Source organism: Chelon labrosus (assembly GCF_963514085.1).
Source record: "Chelon labrosus genome assembly, chromosome: 4".
Taxonomy (NCBI): Eukaryota; Metazoa; Chordata; class Actinopteri; order Mugiliformes; family Mugilidae; genus Chelon; species Chelon labrosus.
Genome location: NC_140340.1, coordinates 7,308,642 through 7,332,824, shown reverse-complemented (window position 1 = coordinate 7,332,824; position 24,183 = coordinate 7,308,642). Strand labels below are relative to the sequence as shown.

The 24,183-nt window shown below is 41.8% G+C and overlaps 3 protein-coding genes across 3 annotated transcripts; 2 read left to right on the top strand and 1 right to left on the bottom strand.

Moving 5' to 3' along the window:
• Positions 1–4,301: 4,301 nt before the first annotated feature.
• Positions 4,302–8,698, top strand: LOC311486681 (translocon-associated protein subunit alpha-like). The gene is made up of 9 exons (XM_084542636.1): positions 4,302–4,485; positions 5,356–5,486; positions 5,577–5,670; positions 5,768–5,895; positions 6,872–7,006; positions 7,346–7,422; positions 7,867–7,945; positions 8,066–8,159; positions 8,290–8,698. Exons 1-9 carry the CDS (start codon positions 4,416–4,418, stop codon positions 8,352–8,354), a joined length of 873 nt encoding a protein of 290 aa, XP_084398762.1. The 5' UTR covers positions 4,302–4,415; the 3' UTR covers positions 8,355–8,698.
• A 4,630-nt stretch (positions 8,699–13,328) lies between these two features.
• LOC311486344 (neuritin-like) lies at positions 13,329–15,126 on the top strand (the record flags this gene model as incomplete). Its single annotated transcript, XM_084542155.1, has 3 exons — positions 13,329–13,380; positions 14,056–14,209; positions 14,895–15,126. The coding sequence occupies 3 exons, from the start codon at positions 13,329–13,331 to the stop codon at positions 15,124–15,126; spliced, it is 438 nt and encodes a 145-aa protein (XP_084398281.1).
• Positions 15,127–18,233: 3,107 nt separating this feature from the next.
• On the bottom strand, positions 18,234–24,060 carry sys1 (SYS1 golgi trafficking protein). Its single transcript, XM_084543641.1, has 4 exons — positions 23,723–24,060; positions 21,957–22,206; positions 21,031–21,098; positions 18,234–20,721 (listed from the first exon to the last, which is right to left on the bottom strand). The coding sequence occupies exons 2-4, from the start codon at positions 22,116–22,118 to the stop codon at positions 20,481–20,483; spliced, it is 471 nt and encodes a 156-aa protein (XP_084399767.1). The 5' UTR covers positions 22,119–22,206; positions 23,723–24,060; the 3' UTR covers positions 18,234–20,480.
• Positions 24,061–24,183: the final 123 nt, after the last annotated feature.

The window sequence follows — 24,183 nt, the reverse complement described above, 5'->3', positions numbered from 1 at the left end:
TAAGGTCTGGACTCTGTGGTGGCCAATCCATGTGTGACAATGATGTCTCATGCTCCTTGAACCACTCTTTCACAATCTGAGCCCCATGAATCCTGGCATTGTCATCTTGGAATATGCCTGTGAACATCAGGGAAGAAAAAATCGATTGATGGAATAACCTGGTCATTCAGTATATTCAGGTAGTCAGCTGACCTCATTCTTTGGACACATAATGTTGCTGAACCTAGACCTGAGCAACTGCAGCAACCCCATATCATAGCACTGCCCCCACAGGCTTGTACAGTAGACACTAGGCATGATGGGTGCATCACTTCATCTGCCTCTCTTCTTACCCTGATGAAATGGTTCCCCACTATCCTTCCAGTTTTTAATAATGTGTTGGACTGTTCTTAACCCAATTTTAGTAGTTTCTCCAATCTCCTTAGATGTTTTCTCTGCTTGATACATGCCAATAATTTGACCCTTCTCAAACAGACAAACATCTTTTCCGCAACCACAGGATGTGGCTTTAGACATGGTTGTTTAAGAAATGAGAAGCTACTCATTGCATCAGTTGGGGTTAAATAACTTGTTGTCAGCTGAAAGATAATCACCCATGCAGTAATTATCCAATAGGAGACTCCTACCTATTTGCTTAGTTAAATCCAGGTGGCAACTTTTTTTTTTGGCCAGGCAGTAGGACTGTTTGAAAGTGAAGCAAACCTTTCTGGACTGGCTAAACCTTTAAATAGCTTTTGTAATGCAGAAGAAACCTTACAGAATGTCTGTGAAGGTTCTCAGTCATCCAGGTCATGGTTTATCCAACAAAGGTTCAAAAAAGGCAACTGGAAAACTCTACAAGTCCAGTTGCCTTTTTTGAACCTTTGTTGGATAAACCTTACAGAAGCAAGAAGTCTAGGGAGATTATGGAGCAGTTTGTGTTTGCAAGTCACATCCAGACTTCTAATCATGTTGGTGCAGAGATACCTGTGACTCCTCTCTAATTATTCCTGCCCCTAGTGAGTCCTCTCAACATCTGAGGATAACCTCAATTTGTTTGTCACTACTGCACCTATCTTCATCTGATGAACCACCACTACAAAGTGACCTGAGTCTGTAAAAAGCCTATGGAAATGACTGAAAAGGAAAGTCAAGAGGTACTGCATATACTGCATGTGCTGTAGTTTTGGTATTCAATCCAAGGCTCAGCAATCAATCATTTGCACCTTTCAAAACTGAACAAAACAAATACTCTTGTCCACTAATATGTGCAGTAGACCTACCGGGTTGTAGATGGTGGTCATGAGTGGAGCCAGTCGTGTCATATTCTGTTTATCACGTCTGTTTTTTTTAGGGAAGTGAGACAGCGTTTAAATATCACCAGCAATCACAAAAGTCTGCCTAATTTATATGCACACGAGGTTGACGTTGTTTTTCCTTTTGCTGTTCTTGTTTGTTCTTATAGCTTACAACAGCCACAACATTATGAACACTGACAGGAGCAGTAAATAACATTGACCATCTTGTGACAATTCACTTTTCTGCTAGTAAACTTTTGGACCTGGTATTCGTTCGTGTGGATGTTTCTTAGACATGTAGCACCCACCTAGACCAGACCAGACACCCCCACCCCATAACAATGACACTCCTTGATGGCAGCAACCATCCCCAGCAGGATGCAGGATGACACAGGCACACACACAAATGCTTTAAGAACAACTAAAAAAAAAAAAAAAAACATGAAGAACATCACAAGTTCACTAGATCGAGAAGTGTCTGTGGGATGATCCACAGAGGCCCCTCCCCTCAAAGACCCCCCACTAACAACATTGTGTTACCAGACACCACAGGACACCCTCAGAAGGTGAATATACATTCTCTGATGAGTCACAACTGTTTCGTAGGTGCAAGGGAGACCTACACAATATTAGGTCATAATGTTATGCCTGATCGGTGCACCTCAAATTTTAAGATAAGGGCTTTGTATGTTGTGGTTATAGAATGTTGAATGAAAATAGGTTGAAAGTTTTTTGAGCACCCTGTATCACTGTGACATTCTCATATCGTCTATATACAGGGCCATCACCTGATGCTCAAACAATAATTTAAAGTCTTGAATCTGCACAATAAGAATAAGAATAATAAGAATAAGAATAAGAAAAACCTTTATTAGTCCCGCAATGGGGAAATTGCAGTTCACAACAGCTTACAGAAAATGCAGAATAAAAAAATAGCAAGAGCAAAAAGAGTAGCTATAAAAGATAAATAGTGAAACAGAATCAGATAGAAATAACAAGTTAGGATGTGCGAAGTTCAAAGAAATCGTCTATGGAAACTTTGCACAAGGTGCTACTAATTCTTCTAGATGTGCTAAGTGTCACTGAAGCTCTGCGCATCATAACGAATGTGACCCCATCCTGCTAACAACACCACAGAGACAATGTGGTCAATGAGGCTACGGCTGATATTTATTTTTAAAGTCGACTGAGAGGTTTAACAGAAGATATTTTTGTCAGCAGAAGTGGACAAGCTGGGCGTTCTCTTTTGTGCACTGGCCCCAAATCTGAGAAACCTCCAAAACCACAAGTCGACAATTATTTTCCACTGTCAACACAGTTCTGCTGATGCCTGAAACATGTTTACGAATGGAGATTTTAATTTCTCGAATGATCAGGAAAAATATTAAAATTCTGAGCAATGCACGTTTCATTGTTTTTATTTAACTTCCTCATTGTTTTATGCATTCTCTCTTCACAAAGGGGTTTAGCCTATATAGCATGTCCGTGTATTTCCAGGAGGTGATCTCAGTATGCTTACTGGGCGTTGTCTGTTGCAAAAATATCTACTTTAAACTGCACATGCTGCTAATATTTATTCTTGGATATTATAGTGATGTGATGATGAAAATGCAAATACATCCCACGGTGTTTGAATTGAAAACAGCAAAGTGTATTTAAAGTGAAATTACTGACCATGCAGAAAGATTAGAAATCAGGACAAACAAGGACAAAGAAAGCAAACAGCAAAAACAGAATTTCTTCTTCCCTTTCTATGGTGACCCTAAGTTGCTGTTCTAACTATATGTATAATAATATATATATTCTTCCGTCTCTATTTCTTGTACATTTGCTCATATGCTAATTCTGCATTTTTTATTTTGCTTATGCTATTTTTATTTTATTCTAATCTCATTTCATCTTATCTTTCTTTTTACTTGTGGTTCTCAAGAGTGTTTGTTTTTATGCGCAACTAAGCTACTGTGACTGAGCAATTTCCTTTATGGATGATTAATGTCTATTTACGTCTAACTCTTCAAGAAGTTTGCACATCATTGTCTGACTGTAAATGATAAAGTGATGCATATATAAAACAGATGACAGATTTGTTTTATTATCATTAATCTTCTTCTAGTGCACAGAAAAATATTGGATATTAGGTCTAAATTTAATAATAAGAATAAATAATGTCTTTTTTTATTTTTTAAACATCAGACATACTGTCTCTATTAATTTATTGACATACTTACGTTAATTTTTAGTAAGACTGCATGTAATGGTGCATATCTTGTATTTTTTTTCACTTGTTTATATTTTTATATTATATTGCAAACATTTAAGACCTGGCTTAACTTTATCTATCCATCTATTTATCTATATTTACATTAGCATCGCAAAAAATGGGTTGGTAGACCACTAACACTTCATGCTGAACTCGATAAGTGCGTAAAAATAAACATTCAATGGAAGGGAGTGAGTAAATAGGCGCGTTCGACTTCATGCAGATCTGTGCAGATCTGACTTGACGTGATGCATGCTGGGTTGTCATGCTCATAGATCTCGAATATGATTGGTTAAAATGAACTTGTTCTACCCAGCATGCATCACGTCAAGTCAGACTCAGACAGATCTGCATCAAGTCGAACGCGCCTATTAACGTGTGAGAACACAAATGTATTCTCGCGAGACTGGCACGGTGAGACGACGACTAGTCCCGGACAAAGATCATTTTCTGATTATTTGTCGATCTGGAAAGTACCATTTTAACGTCGGACACTTTAGAAGATATGTAGCCCGATAAAAGCGGGTCAAATGTTGAGTTTGGTCAGTATTTAGCGAAAGAATCTATGTTCCCGTTCACTTGTCCCTTGTCGGAGTGAGAGAAGAAACCAACTTCCGCTACTCGCAGAATGGGGCGGGGCAATAGTGAGCCCCACGTGACACAGAAACCGGAAGTAACTCTTTCAGGGCGCCGTCATGTTTCTGAAATGATTCAAGCCACTGCTGGAGCTGTAAACTATTCCCAGATCTACTCAGACATCCCTGAGAGGCGGGTCTAACCCGTCTAACCTCCTCTTATCCCGCCCCCTACTCGGCTGCTGTCCTCTCTTCTCCCAAACGCTGATGTGTTACTAACTTCAAGCCTTCAAGTCTACAAAAATGTTCAATTTCGGATCAAAATTGTTGCTGCTTTTTCTCCTGGCCTTCCCCTGCGGACTAATATCAATCGGTAAGTCCCTTTTTGTTTTTTTTAACTTTTAAAGCATGCGGTTTAATTCATCGCCCCGCTCCGGGAACAGTTAAAAACGTATTAGTGTAACATATTGACGTGGCATACTCACATAGCTGTACACATGTAACTTTTCTCCACCGCTGCTTTTACTACTTACACGAACATAGTTTCGATTTATTCATAATTACCTCCACAGAAATAATAAATAAAAAAAAAATGCCATGGTGCTTTATGCTTTTAATCTGAAATTAAACGATCGCTGAAAACCAGCTGTTGAGTCATTTATAATACAAAACAATAATTACATGCAGATGGTGCAAAGATGAATTTAACTTTTTGACTTTTAGTGGTGATTTTTTGTTGCAAACAAAGTTATAAAGCGTATGCAGCATCAGCAGCAGCATAGCGGCGCCCTCTTGCTGGGACACGTCACCATAGATAAGATGGTAACTTGTGTTTGGGTTTGATCACTATGTTAAACCTCTTACATATATAACACTGAGAGCTTTTATTGTGTTGCTGCAGCTCATTTAGTTTGTCTGCACACATGTAAATAACATGACTTATACATTTACACTTATAGTGTAAAGGAAGTGGACGTAAAGTAAATTGAATATTTGACCCCCTCCAACCAGAGCCACATTTACACGTTTTTAATTCATTAAGATGTTTATTTGTTATTTGGTTCATCATCATCATGTTAATAAAATGGATAAGATGATCCATGTCACTCACACTCAATTGAAAAAAGTTTAAAGCTGAAACAGTTCACTTCACCACCTTGAGACAATGATCAAAATCTTGAATCTGAAAGATCTCATCTAGCCGGACAGCGCATTAACCTCCGTGTGTCCTCTGACCTTGCAGGTCACGTCTCTGCAGACCCAGACTCTGCCGAGGACACCGTCGATGACTCGGATGCTGCAGTAGATGAGGAGGAGGAGGAGGAGGACGATGAAGAAGAGGTGCTCGTCGAGGAAGATCAGATACAAACTTCGGTACGTACATGATCTTTGATCGTGTGGTGCTTGGGAGCGAAAGCTCAAAAGGTTTTTAAATGATTTCATTGTTGCTGTGTTCGTCGCCAGGAAGGAGACGAAGACGAGTCTGATGAAGCTGCCGATAAACAGTTTACTGCTCACGCTGATGCCGACACGACCATCGTCTTTACCAGAGGAGAAGGTGATCTTCTTGTTTTTTTATTTACATTTTGTTTGCCTTAGAAATATGTTCATTATATGTGTTATTTAATTATGTCCCTTACATTCATTCCATTTAGACTTTCCTGCCAATGAAATTGTGAGGTTCCTGGTGGGTTTCACCAACAAGGGAAGTCAGGATTTCACTGTTCAGTCCATGGAGGCCTCCTTCCGTTACCCCCAGGACTTCCAGTTCTACATTCAGAACGTAAGTGTGCCCTGAAATAACCTTCAAACGGTGCTCCACGTTTGACTTTAATTTAATCAGTGAAACAGTGGCGCAGTAATCAGCTGCTTTACTCACGCTTTGAGATTATCTTTCCTTCATGTCTCAGAGGGAGAAACAGTTTATAATAATATTAGATAAAATAATCCTTCTGAATGACTTGAAATAAATAAAATGTGATTAAAAAAACATGTACAGTAAGTAAATCGATATTTGTTATAATTGCATAGATGCTCATTTTCATTCATTAGTTTTCATAGAATTTCAGCAGCTAAGTTTACATGGACAACAGCTCCCAGCCTAAATAAAATGATCTGATGTCGAAACTTCTTTCACATGTGTAAAGTGCTTCTGCCCACTGTGGAGTGTCACATCTGCCAGAAATATGACAAAAGATTAAATTTCTCCCTCTAATTTTATTGACAACACTAAAGTAGAAGGTGCAGACTGAGAATGACCCACATTTTCAGCAGCGCTGCCCGCATCGATTCTGGCTGCCTTCATATTTAATTTTCAAGCACTTGTTTGAACAACTTGTTGTTTTGCCACCTCAGTGTTTCTGTGCCTCCACTGAACCTGGCACGTCACCCGATGATTACCTCATGTCTGACAAACGTGCAGAAAGATAGTATTCATTTCACTAGGAGAGAGGCGATCAGATCGATCTTTTATGTGGTTATCGGGTGCTACTAGTTTCCTGTTGAGTGAATTATCAAAGCTGTTTTATCAAACCAACCATCTCGATCTAAATCACCGGGCTGGATCCAACCTGACTGAGGTGGTTACATGAATCATTTCGGATTTGGCAGTTAGTATTGTATTATTGACTGTATTAGTGGAGTACTATTGTCCATGTAAACACAGACATTGTTCAGTCCAAGTCTTCGTTTTGTTGTTTCACTACAGACCGTCAAAGCGTTAAAAAAGCAAATGTTCAGTTGTGTGTTTGTGTTTACAGTTCACAGCTTTGCCCCTGAACACTGTAGTCCAGCCGCAGGCTCAGGCCTCCTTCGAGTACTCCTTCATCCCAGCTCAGACCATGGCCGGACGTCCATTCGGCCTCGTTATCCTCCTCAGCTACCTCGACGCTGAGGTAAATAAAAACGTTTCGTCTTGGAATAATAATGATTTCTGGGTGTGGTGGTTGCTGCTGGATGTCTTTTTGAGATGAAATACCCTCTGGGTTATGTCTGACAGTGACTTTCACAGTCCACCCTAATGTTTTCATGATTCATGAAGAACCTGAAGAAGCCGGCAGGATTTTTTCATTTGTGTGTTACTGAGAATACTTGTGGCTCCTCGCTGTCACAATTCCTCCCTGCTGAGCTCGTTCACTGCTTTCCCCCAGACTATTAACAAATGCTGAGTCATTTTAAGTTGATATTTTTAAGGAGCAGCTCCTAAAACTTTTTTTTGGTCTGTTTTTCACCAGGGCACCGCGTTCCAGACTGCCATTTACAACCAGACTGTCACCATCATTGAGAGAGAAGAGGGACTGGATGGAGAAACGTAAGGCTTTCTTCTACTGGGTCTATGTTGCATCCTACATACTGACGGTACATGTACGTGGGATAAAATCCAGATGAGGAGATTTCTCTTCTGCAGGTGGTAGCGTTGTCCCGACTCGACTTAGGGTAGTAGCACAGCACAGTTTTATAAAATAATGCATAACTCAACCGTCCATTTTATTTGTCTCATCTCTTCGAATACCAGCTCTCCCAGATAATCACAGCACATGTAAAAACCTGCAAAAAGGAGGAGGTGTGAAATTGGCACAAGGGGATTAGCTGTCAGGATTGTTCTGGTGGTGCGAGACGCGCAAACTGTCACCAACAAATTGGTCCAGCAAAAGGGAAAAAAAAAAAAAAAGATTTTGGAAGAACATCTTGATAAAACTGATTAGACTAATTGTTATTTACCGTTTAAACAATAATTCTGTTTTTATTTTTGCAGCATGTTCATGTATGTGTTCCTGGTTGGTCTGGTGGCTCTGATGCTCTTTGCGATGTACCAGGTCCTGGAGACGAGGACGGTACGTGTTTGCGACGAGATGACAATTCAAATGTTAACAACTGCTGTGTCATGTTTCACCTTAAACGGAGTAAGTTGGGTAGAATAAACCATGAGATTTCTTCTTGTCTGTGTTTTGCAGAAAAAGAGGATTCCTGTGAAAATAGAGAAGGGCACTGGTGGGATAAATGATGTGGACATCAGCTGGATTCCTCAGGAGACCCTCAATGCCATGAGTACGTTCATTTTTATCCCCGGCTGTTCAGTAAACACACATTGAATTCAACTACTAGGCTCAACTACCTGATGAGGTGATGTTTTTAGAAGCGTCCTGCTGTCTCTGATCTTTACTTCCTGTATTTACAGACAAGGCTTCCCCAAAAACATCACCACGGAAACGAACCAAGAGGGCAGCCGGGACAGATCAGTAAACCTACATCGTCGCACAGTCCATCAGACTTTCACTCTACAATATCCAGGATCTGTCTTTTTTTTATGGAATTCAGTTTTCAGCCCGAGTTATGAATTTTAGATGCTCGCACGGATCCCTGCCTCCTCTTGGCCGGATGGCATCACCTCCAGAGTGTGACCGTTTAAACACTAAGGACTGAACTGTAGTTAATTTTTTAAGGGACTTTTTTTTATCAGTGTGTGTGTCTGTGTGTGTACGAAACACGGTAAAAAAAATAAACCAAAAAGTAATTAAAATAAAAAGTGACGTGGAACAAACTGCCCTCTGACAGAGAGCTGAATTACCTCCATGTGAATAATTCGATTTGAGCCGTTTCATGTGCGTCATTAAGACAAAATGTATTTTACGATCTCAAACCGTGAGTATTTTGTTAGTAGAAGAAGAGATGTGTCTCCGTTCTCATATCACCTGAACACCGTCGTGCCTCATACTGTTTTTACGGCGCCCTGCAGAGACGTAAAGTGATAGATGCAATCGATTCAAAGAGTTCCCACCGATCGCCCTCTGGTGCTAACGCAGAGTCACAAGAGGCCAGAGGTTTGTCAGAACTGTGATGGACAGACTTGTTTCAGAGCGGGGCAATGGCAGCTGCAAGCACAAGCATTCAAACAGTGTTATCTCCATGTTTTCTTCTACCTGGGATTTTTCTGTTGGAGCATTTCAGACTTCTTAGTGGGTGCAGTCTTTTTCAGGTTGTACACCATTGTCTGTGATGAAAAAACAATAAATGGGTGAACAAAGTGGGTTCTGTTTCTCTTGGAAACATGATTAATCACTGCACTGTCTGCCTTTTTCTTCCAGCTTGTGGTTCCTACAGTAATACGACCCAGAAACTGTGCACAGTTAAAATGATATCATGACTTGGTGAGATGCTAACACTTTAAACTGCAAAGAAACTAGTTGAAACTAGTTGAAACCAGCAAACAAGAAATGCTAAGCTAAGGTAACCCAGGCGGTCAGGAGAGAGAAAATAAAGCAAAGACGCTGTTTAAGGGTCGATCAGTATTGGTAAAGATAAACAGATAAACAAAGTATCACTGAATGAATCAGGTGACGGCAGCACCGCCTTGTAACAGCAACTGCAACACGTCACCATGGATAAGATGGCAACTTGTGTTTGATTCAGATTCAAAGAACTTATTTATCCCAACAGGGCAATTCATTCATTCATTCATCGTCTGTAACTGTAACAGCTTATTCCTGTTAAGGGTCGCGGGGGGGCTGGAGCCTATCCCATCTGTCATCGGGCAAGAGGTGGGATGCACCCTGCAGACACGTAAAGCGATAGATGCAACCTAAGTTGCCTAAGTCCATCACAGGGCTAACACAGAGAGACAACCATTCACACTCACACCTATGCCAAGTTAGAATCACCAATTAACCTAATGAGCATGTCTTAGCAGTGGGAGTACCCAGAAAGAACCCACGCAGACGCTCCACACAGAAAGGCCCAGTCAGCCCAGGGATTCAAACCTGGAACCTTCTTGCTGTGAAGCATCAGTGCTAACCACCTCTCCACTGTGCCGACCAAACGGGGGCAGCTTTTCCACATGTGTTCCACACACAGCCAATCAATCAACAGACAAACAAGCAAGCCAAGGAAACAGTAAGGGCATGCGCACATAATAATCAATCACAAAATCAGTGCTCGTTAAGATCAATAAAATCAGCAGTGAAAAATTAAACAAATAAATACATTCCATGCATAAATTAATAAATTGATAAATAGATAAAACCTTAAAAAGTTCGTCTATGTTACCCCTCTTACATACAAACTAATGAGAGCTTCTGTTGTGTTGCTGCAGCTCATTTCGTTTGTCTGCACACATGGAAATAACCTGGCAGCGTTGACTATACATTTACACTTAGTGAACACTCAGTGAATAGGAAACGAAGTAGCACTGAATGAATCAGCTGATGGCAGCACCGCCTTGTAACGTCACCTGACCTCAGACAGCGGTTTGATTTGATGCAGATTAATTCAGCAACGTTAAGACCAGACAGTCACAATGAATTAACAGCAGCCTCTTAACGTGTTTATTTTCACCTTCAATGCTAAAGGGCTTTCTCTCTGTTGCTGCTGCAACCGGCTCAGTTATGACTAATTAGCAGCTAATTTACCTCAGTTCATGAACAGTGCATTGAATAAACAACAGGGAATTGACATTTAGAGAACGGAGCATAAATATGTCTCTGTTTCTGTGGACGGAAATTAAAAGCACACCCATCTTTGTCACGTGAAGAAGACCTCGTAGTGAAGGTTCACACTGCGAGATGAGATGAGAGATAAAATCTGCAGCCTTACAGCAGAAGATGGAGCAAGATGGCGACACACAAAGGGTATATACAGATGTAGTGAATCAAAAATAAAAATAAATTATAAGTGTTGGGTTGACTTTATTGCACACGAGAAAAGATTCTGTGAGTTTTCAACTGTTTATCGGCCGGGGTCAACTTAGGTTGCACAAGCAGCATTTTCTAATTTGCATGTTTGATAATGGTGTGGGCGTACTCTTAATTGTAAACGTTAAACAATGTTCAATTCCCTGATAATTAACACATAACTTTGCATAATGACATAGACCCATATCTCTCCAGGCATATTTAAAATAAAATTATACCAAACTGTTTGTTATTATTATTCGGTCACTGATTCCTACATTGCTCCTTGTGCACATTTTCCATAAATTCTACTTTTTACAAATCGTACAGGCCTGCAGTTTCAGTCTTCACTGCCATTAAATAATGATATATCTATGATTTATAATTGATCTCAATTCCAACTGATCTGAACTTTTGCAAAGAGCATATTCATATATCCTTAGTTTATTAATAAGTGGGAAAAACAGCCCGTGCGTCCATCACGGCGTGGCTCGACATGGGATAGACAGTTCTTTGTGGACAGGACTGAGCAGTCCACCTACACCTGAAGGACAAGGGACACTCTTTAGACGTAGAGGACATTTAGACAGGAGGTTTGGAAGAGGAGGAAAAGAAGCCATCTATGAAGGAGAGGCGGAAAGACATATAATGTGTCGACCATTTAAAACACAGGTGTCAAATGTGTCCCCAAAACAGTTCATCCACGTTGACACCACATTAATCTGCGCAACCGGTGTAATTCTTGTGTTTTTATTTTTGAGAAGAAGGGAGGAGACCATATCACGACAAAAATGAAACAAGAACAACACATGATCCGCTTGACCTCCCTCAAGCGAGCCCCTCTCCCACAGAGCACACAGGCAAGAGGGGGGAGTTTTGGCGGGACAGGGGCCTTTATAGAAACATGGGGTTCCCTGAAAAAGGAACGCAGGCTAACTGAGGTTCCGCCTGAGGAGGAGTAGCTCACAAAATACATTTTGTGTAGCTGATAGTTGACTTCAACTGGAAACAGCAGAGGGACTTGCATCCAGTTATCATCAGTGGCTCTGAGGTGGAACGAGTGGACACTTTCAGACACTTGGAGTGACCATCTCACAGGACCTGTCACGGATTCATCACCTGAACACCATCGTGAAGAAGGCCAGACAGCGTCTCTACCTCCCCAGACGCCTCAGAGACTTTAAGCTCCCTCTCAAGGTGCTCAGGAACTTTTAAACCTGCACCATCGAGAGCATCTTGTGTGGGAGCATCACCACCCGGATGGGAAACTGCAACAGGCAGGACTTCGTGGCCCTCAAAAGGATGGTCCTACTGCCATCAGGCCGGCGTTTCAGCTGCCTGAGGACAAAGACTGAGAGGCTGAAGAAGAGTTTCTATCCACATGCCATCCGTCTGTTCAACTCGGAGTCTTAAACTGGAACTAAATACCACTGCACTTTAGTCACATAGGTGTTTTCAGTACTGTAAATGTGTGTGTATATACAAGCTACCCCCTCTAAGTTTACATTTCGAGTTTACAGTCTATATTTTATTTTATCTCAGTTTTATATTTATACTTAAATTGTTTACCTTGTGTGTTATGTGCAATTATTACTGTTTTACTGTAGTACTTTTTTACTACTGGCTGCAGGTACAAAAATACATTTCACTGTGCATTGTACTATGTATAACTGTGCATGTGACAAATCTTATCTTATCTTATCTTATGCATAACCCTTGTTACACTAATTACAGGTGAATATCTGGACAATACAGACCCTGGTTATGTGAATTCAGGATGGCACCACGACTGATTTTCTTTATAAAATCCCAAACTCTTCACCAGTCATTGAGAACTACTTAAATTACCGGTGAAACTATTTTATTAGAGCTCAAACAAGTCCATTTGCTTTTGTTTTAGGGTTATTTTATGGACATACTATGACCTGGATGACTGAGAACCCTTCAAATTATTTTTTTTTTAAGCACATAATTCAACTTTAGACACGCCATCATTAACTTAAATGGTGTCAATTTCACAATTTGGGGCTAAATTAAAGGATTATCCGATCTAATCTGATCTAATCTCTGCGTGCATGCTATAAAATGATGTCATGATAAAATAGAATAAATGAAGGTCCCTGTGATGATCTAACTTGTGAGGATGAGGCGTTCAGGGTGCAGTCAGGAGGCTGACGGTGTGAGGAGCTCTCTGGTTCCTGGTTCCTGCTCGGGGAGGTGAGAGCTGTCCGGTGGCTGAGGGGTGGGTAGGGAGGGGGGATGAGCTCAGCGCGCGCCAGGGGGCAGGTAACGTCAGCAGTCAGCGGCCGGAGCAGGGAGAGACCGAGCACACACACACATACACACACACACACCTACCAAGTGTTTATCGCCGCTTAATCGCTGACACACACCGGCTCGCGTTAAGAATGGGCAGCTGATGGGCTCGGTGCGACTCTGCCGCCGCTTCTTCTTCTTCTTCTTTCTTTTTATTTTTAATTTTCTTATCCGATCCCTGAGCGCCTCGATCGGCAGCTTCCGCGCCCTCCTCTCGGGCTTGAAATGGGATGATATGGGATTTTTCATGTCGACGAAGATCGGAGGGATCCTTGCCTTTACCTTGGGTAAGATAAGCTCCACCGATGCTCGGATAGAGGCTGCGGGCCACTTGGGATGGTCTGACACAGATAGGAGCCTCTCCTCTTTTTATTTATTTATTTATTTATATTTATTTTATCTTCCTGCCCGCATCGATGCTATAACTGTATCTTTATTTACCTCCACCGGTGTTGCATGAGACCTGTACCGTGGCCAGCTGGTTTGTCTTGTAGTGCACCCAGCCAGGATATATATATACTACTGGTATTTAGTGAGCCAGCTTTTGGATTTACCTAAAAATGCATTTACCTAAAAATAAAAAAAGAAATAAAAACCTTATAATCCAACTTTTATTAATATTTAATGTTTCATCTTTAACGTTTACTTGCGAATTCTGCAGAGCAGTGCTTTGCAAACCATGTGGAAGAAATGTGAGGTGGTCAGGAAACATCTGCTCCACATCCTGCTGACTACTCACATCTGTCTAAAGTTCAGATGGCAGGACTGTTAATGCAAATACATCAATAATAATAGAGCAGAAAGTGAGTTTTTGCACAGAAGCTGCAAGGGGAAGGGTGAGGAAATAGGGTTTAAATCCTGACAAAGAGTGAACTAACTACAACAGACGTCTGATGGCTCCACTTGAACGCACACATGCTCATTCCCCTATCTGTCCCCTTCTGTCTCTGTCTGTTTTGCAGTATTCCTGTCCCTCACTGCGTCAGGAGACTCTCCGGATGTGAACTGCGAGAACATCTACAAGGACTTCTCCGAATGTGTCCTGGAGCTGGGGGAGAGCATGGACAACTACCAGGAGAACGTGACCAGCGAGAGCGGAGTGGCGGCCGTGTGCAGGTTATGATAACTTTTATTAGTCAGAGAGAGAGTGAGTGAGTGAGTGAGTGAACGTCCGGCCTCTGTGCGTGGACACTGGACGTCCTCAGCAAATGTTTTATTTGTCATTGCAGTTGATTAACCAGAGAGGAGGAGGAGGAGGAGGAGGAGGAGGTAGGCAGCGAGAAACCAGATTTGATTGTGCACATATAATTGGATTGCAGTGGAGTCAGTGTGAAATGACTTGATGAGTGCAAACAATAACATATGCACCTCATAGGAAAATACTGGAGAGGAAAGAGCAGATGCTGTGATCTCAGAGGGAGAATAGAGAAATGAATGGTGCTGAGACACTGAGGCGTAGTACTAAATTATTTATGACTTCGCTGCAGCAGTAATGAAATTCCGGGGAGGTTTTTTTTGTCATTGTTACTGCACGCGCTCCACAAGCCCAGCACACTGTACTGAAGACAAAGATTTACACTTTAGCCTCCTGTTGGAAATTGCCCACATGCAGCATCATCTGTGATATTGTTTCTCTCACGGATGCCGGTTGCCATGGCAATTAAAGCTCAGGCCCAGCCGCCTTGAGTGATAGATTATTGGCAGGCACGTCCCTCCCCGCCTGCTGCTGTTATGGCGGACGGGATTGTGGCGCGAAATGTCACACACGGCGTTGATATGGTGATCCTTTTGTTTGCCACAGCCACTGGGAAGCCTTCCACACGTGTGCCCTCACCGCGCTGTCCGACTGTCAGGAGGAAGTCAGCTCCATCTGGGAGACTCTGAGGCAGGACTCCAGGAAGATACGCTTCCAGGGAAGTCTGTTTGACCTGTGCAGCCCCAGCTCCTCCCCCGGCACCAGCTCACCTCTCGCTGCCCTCACTCTGCCTCTGATGCTGGTTGTAACCACTGGGCCCAGCTGGTGCTCTGTATAGATGGAGGGTGAGGAGATGGGAGGGGGTGGAGGAGGTTCCTCTCTTCACCCTGGGGTTCAGTCCTGAGTTCAAACTTAAAGCCAAGGATTTAAGAGGGACAAATGTTTTCATAGGAGCCACAGATGTCTCTGGTAAGCCAATCAATAATGTTTGAAATCCTCTCAAATAGCTTTTTCTTTAATTATTTCCTTATGTCTATAAACTGCCGGAGGAGCAGAGAAAATGTCCAATTTAACAATCCAGATTAAAGTCTGATCATCTCTGGAGCCAGACACCTGTGGCTCTGGGTTACTAATACACAAGGGGTGGACACACTATCGCATATATCTGTACAATATAACGCAATCCAGCACAGCCTGCAGTGTATACCTCTGTGTAGATTATAATGTAGAGCTCTTAAGGTCACTTTAAAAGCAGTTCTCGTGGAGTTGGTGTCTATTGCAATATATGACAGTGAGGTGTTTCTCTTATTGTGTCCACCCCCTGTTCCGTGCATTGTTTAGATTTCGTCGTGACGGCCAAAAGGGACAGTTTGACATTTTGGTTAGCATTAGATTAGAAAACCCATCACACTTTCATGTAGATATGAAGCTATAGCCCAGCAGCACCGGTCAGCTTGGCTTCATGGTTTCATCTTTACAGGTTCACACGTACGGTAAAATGGATTTTGTCACCTGCACCGAGAGATGCTGGGTAAGCTCAAGGAGCTGCTGGCTTTAGCTTCGTGTCTATTGATCAAATATGAGCCACGAATATAATGAAAATGTCAAACTGCTCCTTTGATTAGGAGCTACAGTGTGTGTTAGCACCCAGTTTAATCTCTAGTGAGTTTGTATGAACACAGTCAAGCGATGGTTATGTGATTATCTATCATGTTACAAGAAAACAGTGAAGGGGCACTTCACCAATGCACAGCAGCAATAATACACTGGCACATCTCTGCAAAAAAGTGATAAGAAACTGTTAACTCACTCGTCATTTAAGAGATATTTTCTTACTAAATTAAATTAAATCTAACCGGACGGTGTATCGGTGAAACGCCCCTTTGACTTGTTTTAATTTGTAGTAAATGTTGTAGTTAAGTGACAATCAAGGAACTTGTACACAACCCCACCCCCTTACCCTTCCTCCTTTCCTCCCCCTCCACGACACTTCGGCCCACCGTGGCTGATCTTGCACGGCTGCTATAAGACACCAAAAAAACAGACATCTGACATCTCTCGTCACATCCAGTCCATGCTTTAAGTTCAGTCACAGCTGTCTGCTGACGTCTGAACGGTGTTAAGTTTGCAGGTTTCTGTTTTTCGGTGAAAAAGGAAAAAAATAACCCACCTGCAATTAACATGATATCACACGTTGCTAAGTGTTTTCGAATGCAGATGGAGATCGGCCTTTACGTGTAGTCACGATGCAAACATTATATGCTTTGAAAATTGATATGTGCTAGCTGAAACTGAGAATCTGTAGTTTTTTTTGTCACACAGGGACGTACGGCTGTCAGTAAATGTTTTTGACTTTCTCCACAACCTGTCATCCTGACTTGTCACAGCACTGGAAGCTGGGGGTATTAATAATTGGCTGCATCCCCCTTAGTGGATGTTCTTCTTCTGTGCATGTTGGCTCACTGGGACGCTTATTGGCACTCCAGCATTAATACACCTGTGATTTCCTTACTCTGACAAGTCAAGACGCCTGCCGTGATAAAAGGAGAGGTCTGTTTAAGAGCCTCGCAAACTGCAGCCTCAGACTTTAGCAGTGTTAGCTACGTATACCCAATAAATTGGCAGTTTTAGGTGTATTTCATGTTATAATAACTACAGTTAATCAATAAGGATGTGCAGTTATATGTAATAGCAAAGCTGAGAACTGCTGTAACACGAGACAGTGGCTCGTTTCTGCCAAATATCCATACGTGTCTATGCTTTTGTGTTTTATAGTATTAAAATAATGCATTGCATAATTGTTACACATCAAACAAGACGTGTAACTCTCTGATTAACTGTTAATCAGGCATGCTTTTGGAGAAGCTTTTGGAGAAACTTGTGCTTAAATTTACAGAAAACCGCACAAACTTCAAAAGCGGCAAAGACAAAACCAGTGTGTTGCAGCACAACTCCCATCATTCCCACTCATTTGACTCATTCAGCAAATGAACCTCTTGAGATATCAGTAATTGTAAATCCCTTTTTCTTAACGAGTCTTTCGCTGGAAACATTCACAGTTTTCACTCTCACTACAATAACGACCCCCCCTACGGTTTCACGGCAAATGAGAAAGCTTGAGGTTCAGCTCGTCTCGTGCGCCGTACGTCTTGTACGCGTGTCAGCGTTTGCACATTTCCTTCCAACGCCGACGGCCCCCCGACAGACGTCATCAAAACGTGGACAGTTTCTGTGGTCCTGAATGTTTTATTTTTCCTCCCCGTCTCCTAGTGCATGGTCATTCTTTTTGTGGCGATGGAGAGTGTGTTAATTTTACCTTGGGAAAAGTGTACAGTGGTCTTGATCTGTGCATGAAGTTAGGCTATAGCTCCCCGGCATAACAGCATCCTTTGTTATGCAGATTTCTTATCCACACGCCCCCCCGCTCCCCATCTCCCCTAAGCCCATCAGCATGTTTGTTCTTGCCGTTTCTGTTTATTTTTCAAAGTGGTAGCATCATCCATCGTGTGTCCGGCGGTGACAAATACGAATCATTCGTCCTCCAAGCATGAGCAATATGAAATCACTTCTTTAGGAGAGGACGGTGATGCCTTCATATTCTGTCAGAGAAAGCATGAAAATGATTGTGACCATGAGCACTATATACCATCAGTATGCATCCTAATGACGGTTTTAAACATGGAAGGAACTCCTGAATGTAAAATCAAGTTCTGTGCCCGTGTGGTGTTTTTTTTTTTTTTTTTCCCCTCTTTCTTTCAGTTCACAGATAAAAAGTACAATATTTAAATGAAGCAATATATGGGACAGTATTGTGTTTGTAATAATAAAGCACCATGTTTGAAGCATACAGCATCTGTGTGTGTGTGTGTGTGTGTGCATCTCTTTCAGGGAAACAACACACAGACCCAGAACCGTAAAATAGTGGAGCGTTTAATCGATGCACAAAGTCGTAGGGCCGTACAACTCATTCACTACAGAGTTTCTGTTTTTAGTCTAACCCGAAGCAAAGTGTTAGTAATAAGGATTTTTTAGTTTTTTAATTTTTTTTTTATAAACTCATTAGCATTTTCCCATCTGCTCCTCTCCACCTGGACGCTTCCCCGCAGAGACAGAGGTGGGTGAAAATGAGGGATCGTGGCCCGGGGTGGAAAACCTCTGCAGAAGCGAAGACGTGCACGTGGAGAGTCCCTCATTAGTCGACCCAAGTTTGACATCTGAAGCGCTATGGCCAATTATTTTCCTCCTCTACAGTTTCCTGTCTGAGAGCTTTCTGATCAGCATTGTGTTTTATTAAAACAAATGCACCAGAACGGCTCGGAACCCGACAGCCCCACGTGAAAAATCTTAAGAAAGGTGGGAAAAACAAAAAACAAATAAATGCACACCTGGAGCTTCCTGCACCAGAGACTGGGCAGAGGATTTAATGACATGAATAGGTCCATCTCTTGAGTTCTTTGACTTTAAATACATTATAAACAGATGTGTTAAAGAAAACAAAATGCGCCATTGTGAGATCTTTCTGTTCAGCCATTATAAGGAATAATGACAGACTTGAAAAGGAGAAGCAGTTTGAGTTTTAACACAGTATAAATAAATATTCTGACATTCTGGGGGGAATGAACACTTATTCGCCTTCTTTCCTAGAGTAAATGAGAAGACAGACGCTGCTCTGTTGTCTGTGCGGTCAACATGATGCTACAGCTAGCAGCTGGTTAGCTTAGCCTACACGTAAAACCTGGGAGTGGAGGGAAACCACTCCCAGACAAAGACCTGAAACCCCTGATGACACCAGGAACATCACTGATGATGCATCTTAGAACCTTATAAGCTCCCTAACTAGCATGTTCTAATTTCATTCATATTCATTCATTCATTCATCTTCTGTAACTGCTTGTTCCTGTTAAGCGTCACGGGGTCTGCTGGAGCCTATCCCAGCTGTCATCGGGCGAGAGGCGGGGTACACCCTGGACAGGTCGCCAGTCTATCACAGGGCTAATTTCATTCATATGAAAAGCACAAATCTTTGGTCAGACAACCAGTCTTTCAAATTTGTGTATTTACTCTTCAACAGGCTATGCCCACCTGCTTGCTGTAGCTTAACAGTCACTTGAACTCCTCATCTGCCTCTTACCTCTTTAATATCATCCCCTGAAGCATAATTTGTACTAATATCACACTTTAGAAACCTGATATCAGACCTGAAGACACTGCATAGTCCACACTATCAAAGCTGCAATGGTTTGGAGTTACCAGACTGCTAGAGAGAGAGAGAGAAAGAAATACGGGTATGTATTACAGGAGCTGCATTAGATTTAAGATTTAAAAAATCCAGACCGGGTTTTAAAAGCTGACAGAAAGCTTCCAGAAAAGATCAGCGCTGCACATCTCAGGACTTATCGCATCACATCCCCCCTAGAGTTTCATAAACAAAGACGCAGCCTGCTGTCAGAACGCAGCTGGTGGCTGACAAACAGTCCCCAAAGCGGTCTAACCGTCTGCACAATTCATCATGACATGAAGAGACGGAACCATACGACGCAAGCTCTGCGAAAAGCTGCAAAAGCTCGACAGGAAAATAAATATGGGCGCTATCCGGAAAAGGCAAAGCTAAGCCTGATTCTGTTACCACTGACAGGTCACGCGTTGAGATTATACACTGGGGTTTACAAAACGAGTGTGCATCTGCAAACGGCCCTTTTAAAACACAAAATGTACTTTTAGAAGCAGCTGTAAGAAGATACGGGAAGGTTACTTTGCACGCTGGCATCTCGACCTTGCAGTGAGAGCAGAACATTTTAATTTGTTCCAAAAAAAGTGCGTTAGCAACTTTTAGCAATGGAGCACAAAGAGAGGTGGAAAAAAGTCTTAAAATGAGGGAATGGGATGCTCACATGCCCTGACATAAAAATCAAAAAGGGGAAAAATATATATATATATCTACAGTCGTCAGGTTTAGAGAAGGTTGTAAACTGATGTGTGCATCTTAATATGCTACAGGGTTAATACTGTCCAACATTTAGTGGGCAGCTCTGAATAAATATCTCCAGTTCGTCTAGTGAATCACTTGATGAGAAGATGTGGGTCAGTCCCGCATGTATGCTGACGGAGGTTCATGTCCCTTTTAGTTTCTCCAAAAGTGGAGCGAGTTCCTTAACCCTCCGCAGACTTTACAAGCGCAGTGCCAAACAGATTTCACAGGTTAGATTTGGGTCCACTATTGACCGGAATCGCCCTGAGCTCAGTCCGCATGCACAGGTACTCTCCAATCACGGCCATCAGCGCCATGCAGGCCACGTTGACGAGCCACCAGGACAGGGCGGCCGGAAGGTGAGAATTATAGATCCAGCAACCGATCATGTGGAAGAAGTGCACGGTGACGGTGAAGTCCAGGCACTGCTTCCCCCGACGGATGAAGAACCACAGACCAAGGGCACTGACGGAATAAGGAGACGGAAAAAAAGTCATGTTATCAGAGATGTTTTTTGTTTTAGATACGACTGAAGTGGATGCACAAATTCAAATGTTTGTTTCTGATGTAAATTTTCAGATCGATGTTGCACAGATGTGAATAAATCCTCTAAAAAATAGAATTTGCATCGTGACGAACAGTTAATAATAACAATAATAATAATACATTTAATTTATAAGCACCTTTCAAGACACACAAGGACACTTTACAAAACACAAGGACACAAAACAAGACAGAGCAGAGTTCTCATCTGTTCTGGAAGACATTTCTCACCAGGTAAGAGAGTTCAAGATGAACGCCATCATCGAGAGGCGGCCTTGCAACGATGCAAAACCGAGCGCCTGTCAAAGCAGAGCAAATATTTATTATATTAAATGGCACTTCAGGAATCAACCAACACAAAACAAAACCAAAAAAAAAAGTTTACAAGGTAGTGTTGGGAGAATATTGTAGAAAGGTCAAGACTCCAGAAGCCCTTGTGGTGTACGGAAACACTGTATTAGAGAGACGTGTTTCGGCTTGTGGCCTTCATCTGAGTCATGGGTGAGCAAATATGACTGGTGTGAGTGAGTCATTCATTCATTCATTCATTCATTCATCCATCACTGGTTGTTTTATTTTATTACGCTAGTTTAAGGGTCTGCTTCCTTGAGATTTCAACGTAGTAAATAATTAAGCTGTAAAACCCCATTCATAGTGTACACTAATAGGAATTGGCAGCTGGAGTTGGACCGATCATACACGTTCTCATCGCGCTGATTTCCATGTTTTGCAGAAATAAAGTCGTCTTTAGTGGTTGGTGCCCGATCGAATGGTCCAACTACATCAAAATTGTGCAGTGCTGCACTTTACTGCGGTCTGTTATCCTGACGGTACCACAGTTGTCAGGGTCAGACAGGTCTTCAGCCTTGTCTTTACAGCTCACCGTTCATTAAACATCTGAAGGTGTTTTATTATGTCAAACTGAAGAAGAGTAACCTATAGGCTTTAATGTTTCAGTAAAATCTGATAAACAACATAAGTATTTGATCCATGAATAATCACAAGGTTCAGTTGATCTGATCGTTAGCACTATGAACAAAGAATAACAATGCTCCTGTGTAAGCTGCCACTATGAATGTCGGCGCGCACAAACCTCTGAGAACAATTTAACACACACCCCAACCCTACCGCACAAGAGGCAACATCTAATAACTTACTTCATAGCTAAAGATCTGATCCAGCGACCGACTACTTTGCACGAGGCTGTCCACTCCAGCCATCCACAAGCCCAAGAAGCTGTAGTAGATGCACTGCATGAGCACGATCTGGGACACAATGAGGACCGGGTCCCAGATGTAGCTACGGAAGTGACTGGCCATCGCGGACCGACGCTACGGCCCAAAGGATGTTAACGGCTGGCCCCGACCAGTTGGCCCATCCAGAGTGGCCTGCGCGTGATATCCAAACCTGAAATGGAACAAAAAACTTACATGTAATGAAAACTATTCAACCACTTCACATCTTGAGTTTTGAATTCTGGACGGATTTATTATGATAGGAACAGGGCAACAACTGTACGACCACAGCTATTTCAGTAACAATAAGCCAGCCGTATTTGCTGTGGGGAACATTGTAAGCTGCCGTCTCCATATTTCTCACTAGTATTATGTAACCCTAACACACCAAAAGCTCTACTACTGGAAAAAGGGTAGTATTATATAATATCTCCCACAAACTTTTTATTAAGTTGATGGCACTTTATTTGGGTTTTTAGTGCGTAAGAGAACATGTGAACGGTTTATGCGGTGCAAACACTCTCCAATTACCTTTACCCCCCGCGCAGTCAGCAACTACTAATCATTGTCAATGCATTGGGAATCTAGAGAAAGTAATCTTGTAATGATCAGAGATTGTGCTGTACTATTGTGGCACAACCAATATACACTTACCTGCCAGTTCATTGGGTCCACTAGATAAAACGAATGGTTACCAAATATAACAGTCCTGCACTAAATCTGACATTCATGAAGGTTATGGTATTCAGCAATAGTTTAAAATAACTGAGAGACCATGACTCAGCTGTGTTTTAATTCTGGATGCTATGGTTTGTAGTACGACTGATCTGTGTCATGTTATACCAACACATGCTTCTATTATTTTGACTCGGCTGCATACAGTTTAACAGCACCAGACAAAATCCTCCCAAAATGATCTGTGGGTGAATAATTCAATAGTTTTAATGAATGTGTGTTTTAGTTCTGATCTGAATTGTGTATTTTTACAGCGTAATAAATCAGCTTGTCACTTCTCTCTCTGGAGGACACACAATGGAGACATTAAAAAAATGACCTTAAAGCTAGATTGTACTCCAATTTCTTGTTATTTATCAGGCCGCACACACACTAATATGTCTGCAGCAGATTAAATATCAGCCAATATATCAGTCTGGCTATGTGATATTTACATTTCTAAGAACCAAGCAGACAAAAAGTCACATTTATTTGGCTCATTAACTTTAATGGGGAGAATCTGCGTCTGTATGAAGACAGCTGCTCATTTTTTTTTTAATCTCAGACACTGACAACCATAGATTCCTGCGATAAAGAAATACCGTGAGCTTTCAGAGACCTCAGAAAAATCTGGAATAAGACCTCCAACACAATCAAAGCCAGCGCAGGCTAGCCGAGCACACAGGTAGCTTAGCTGTCCACCAACCAAAGATTAGCAAAAGCTAAAGTTACACCGTGTAGTCGCCGTTTCTTCATTTCAGAACTAAGTAAAACAAACCCCACCACGACACTCAGTTCAAATAAATAAATAGCAAAAGAAAGAGCAACTCCTGTATATTAACAGACCTGAGCTCTCTTTCTTGTCTAACGGGAACTTTAAACATCACGGATGTTGACCAGCGGTGAGTCACAGCGAGTTAGCATGATTTTAGGCTAAATAGATTCAGCACGACATCGACAGAGATGATACAGACCTGAATATTAGATTGGGAGGATTTCAGGGGTGTCGTGTTCACAGCAATCCTTTCGTTTCTTCAAGTTTTTCAAACTCTACTGTCGCCAAACCGGGCCTTGTAGTGGACTAGTAGCTAAACCTATGGCTAAACCTGGTTAACAACACGGAAGTCACAGACCCGGAAGGAAAACTTACCAGCTAGCAAACAAATTTCAATATAAAATACCTCAGCGCTATTCCTGAGACAAACTATTTATTTTCTTCAAACAAAATACGTTTTAAAATGTGTTATATAATTTCTACAGTTGTCTCATGCAACATACACGTTGTATTTTTCAGTTATGCTGAAAAAATATATATTTTCTGCAACAGCTGCATTTATTTTGAAAATCTGTCTTTTTTTTTAAACTTTCTATGTAACGTAAAATTATAAATACGTAGAAATGAAATACAAATTTGTGATAAATAGAATAATTAATG

Excerpts from the sequence above, each read along its gene's own strand:
- LOC311486681 (XM_084542636.1), top strand. The coding sequence starts at position 4,416 with ATGTTCAATTTCGGATCAAAATTGTTGCTGCTTTTTCTCCTGGCCTTC. Across the intron at positions 5,671-5,767 it reads CGTCTTTACCAGAGGAGAAG|ACTTTCCTGCCAATGAAATT; the intron begins GTGATCTTCTTG and ends CATTCCATTTAG. Across the intron at positions 7,007-7,345 it reads TCAGCTACCTCGACGCTGAG|GGCACCGCGTTCCAGACTGC; the intron begins GTAAATAAAAAC and ends GTTTTTCACCAG.
- sys1 (XM_084543641.1), bottom strand. The coding sequence starts at position 22,118 with ATGGCCAGTCACTTCCGTAGCTACATCTGGGACCCGGTCCTCATTGTG. Across the intron at positions 21,099-21,956 it reads ATCAGATCTTTAGCTATGAA|GCGCTCGGTTTTGCATCGTT; the intron begins GTAAGTTATTAG and ends CTGCTTTGACAG. Across the intron at positions 20,722-21,030 it reads ATCTTGAACTCTCTTACCTG|TGCCCTTGGTCTGTGGTTCT; the intron begins GTGAGAAATGTC and ends TTATTCCGTCAG.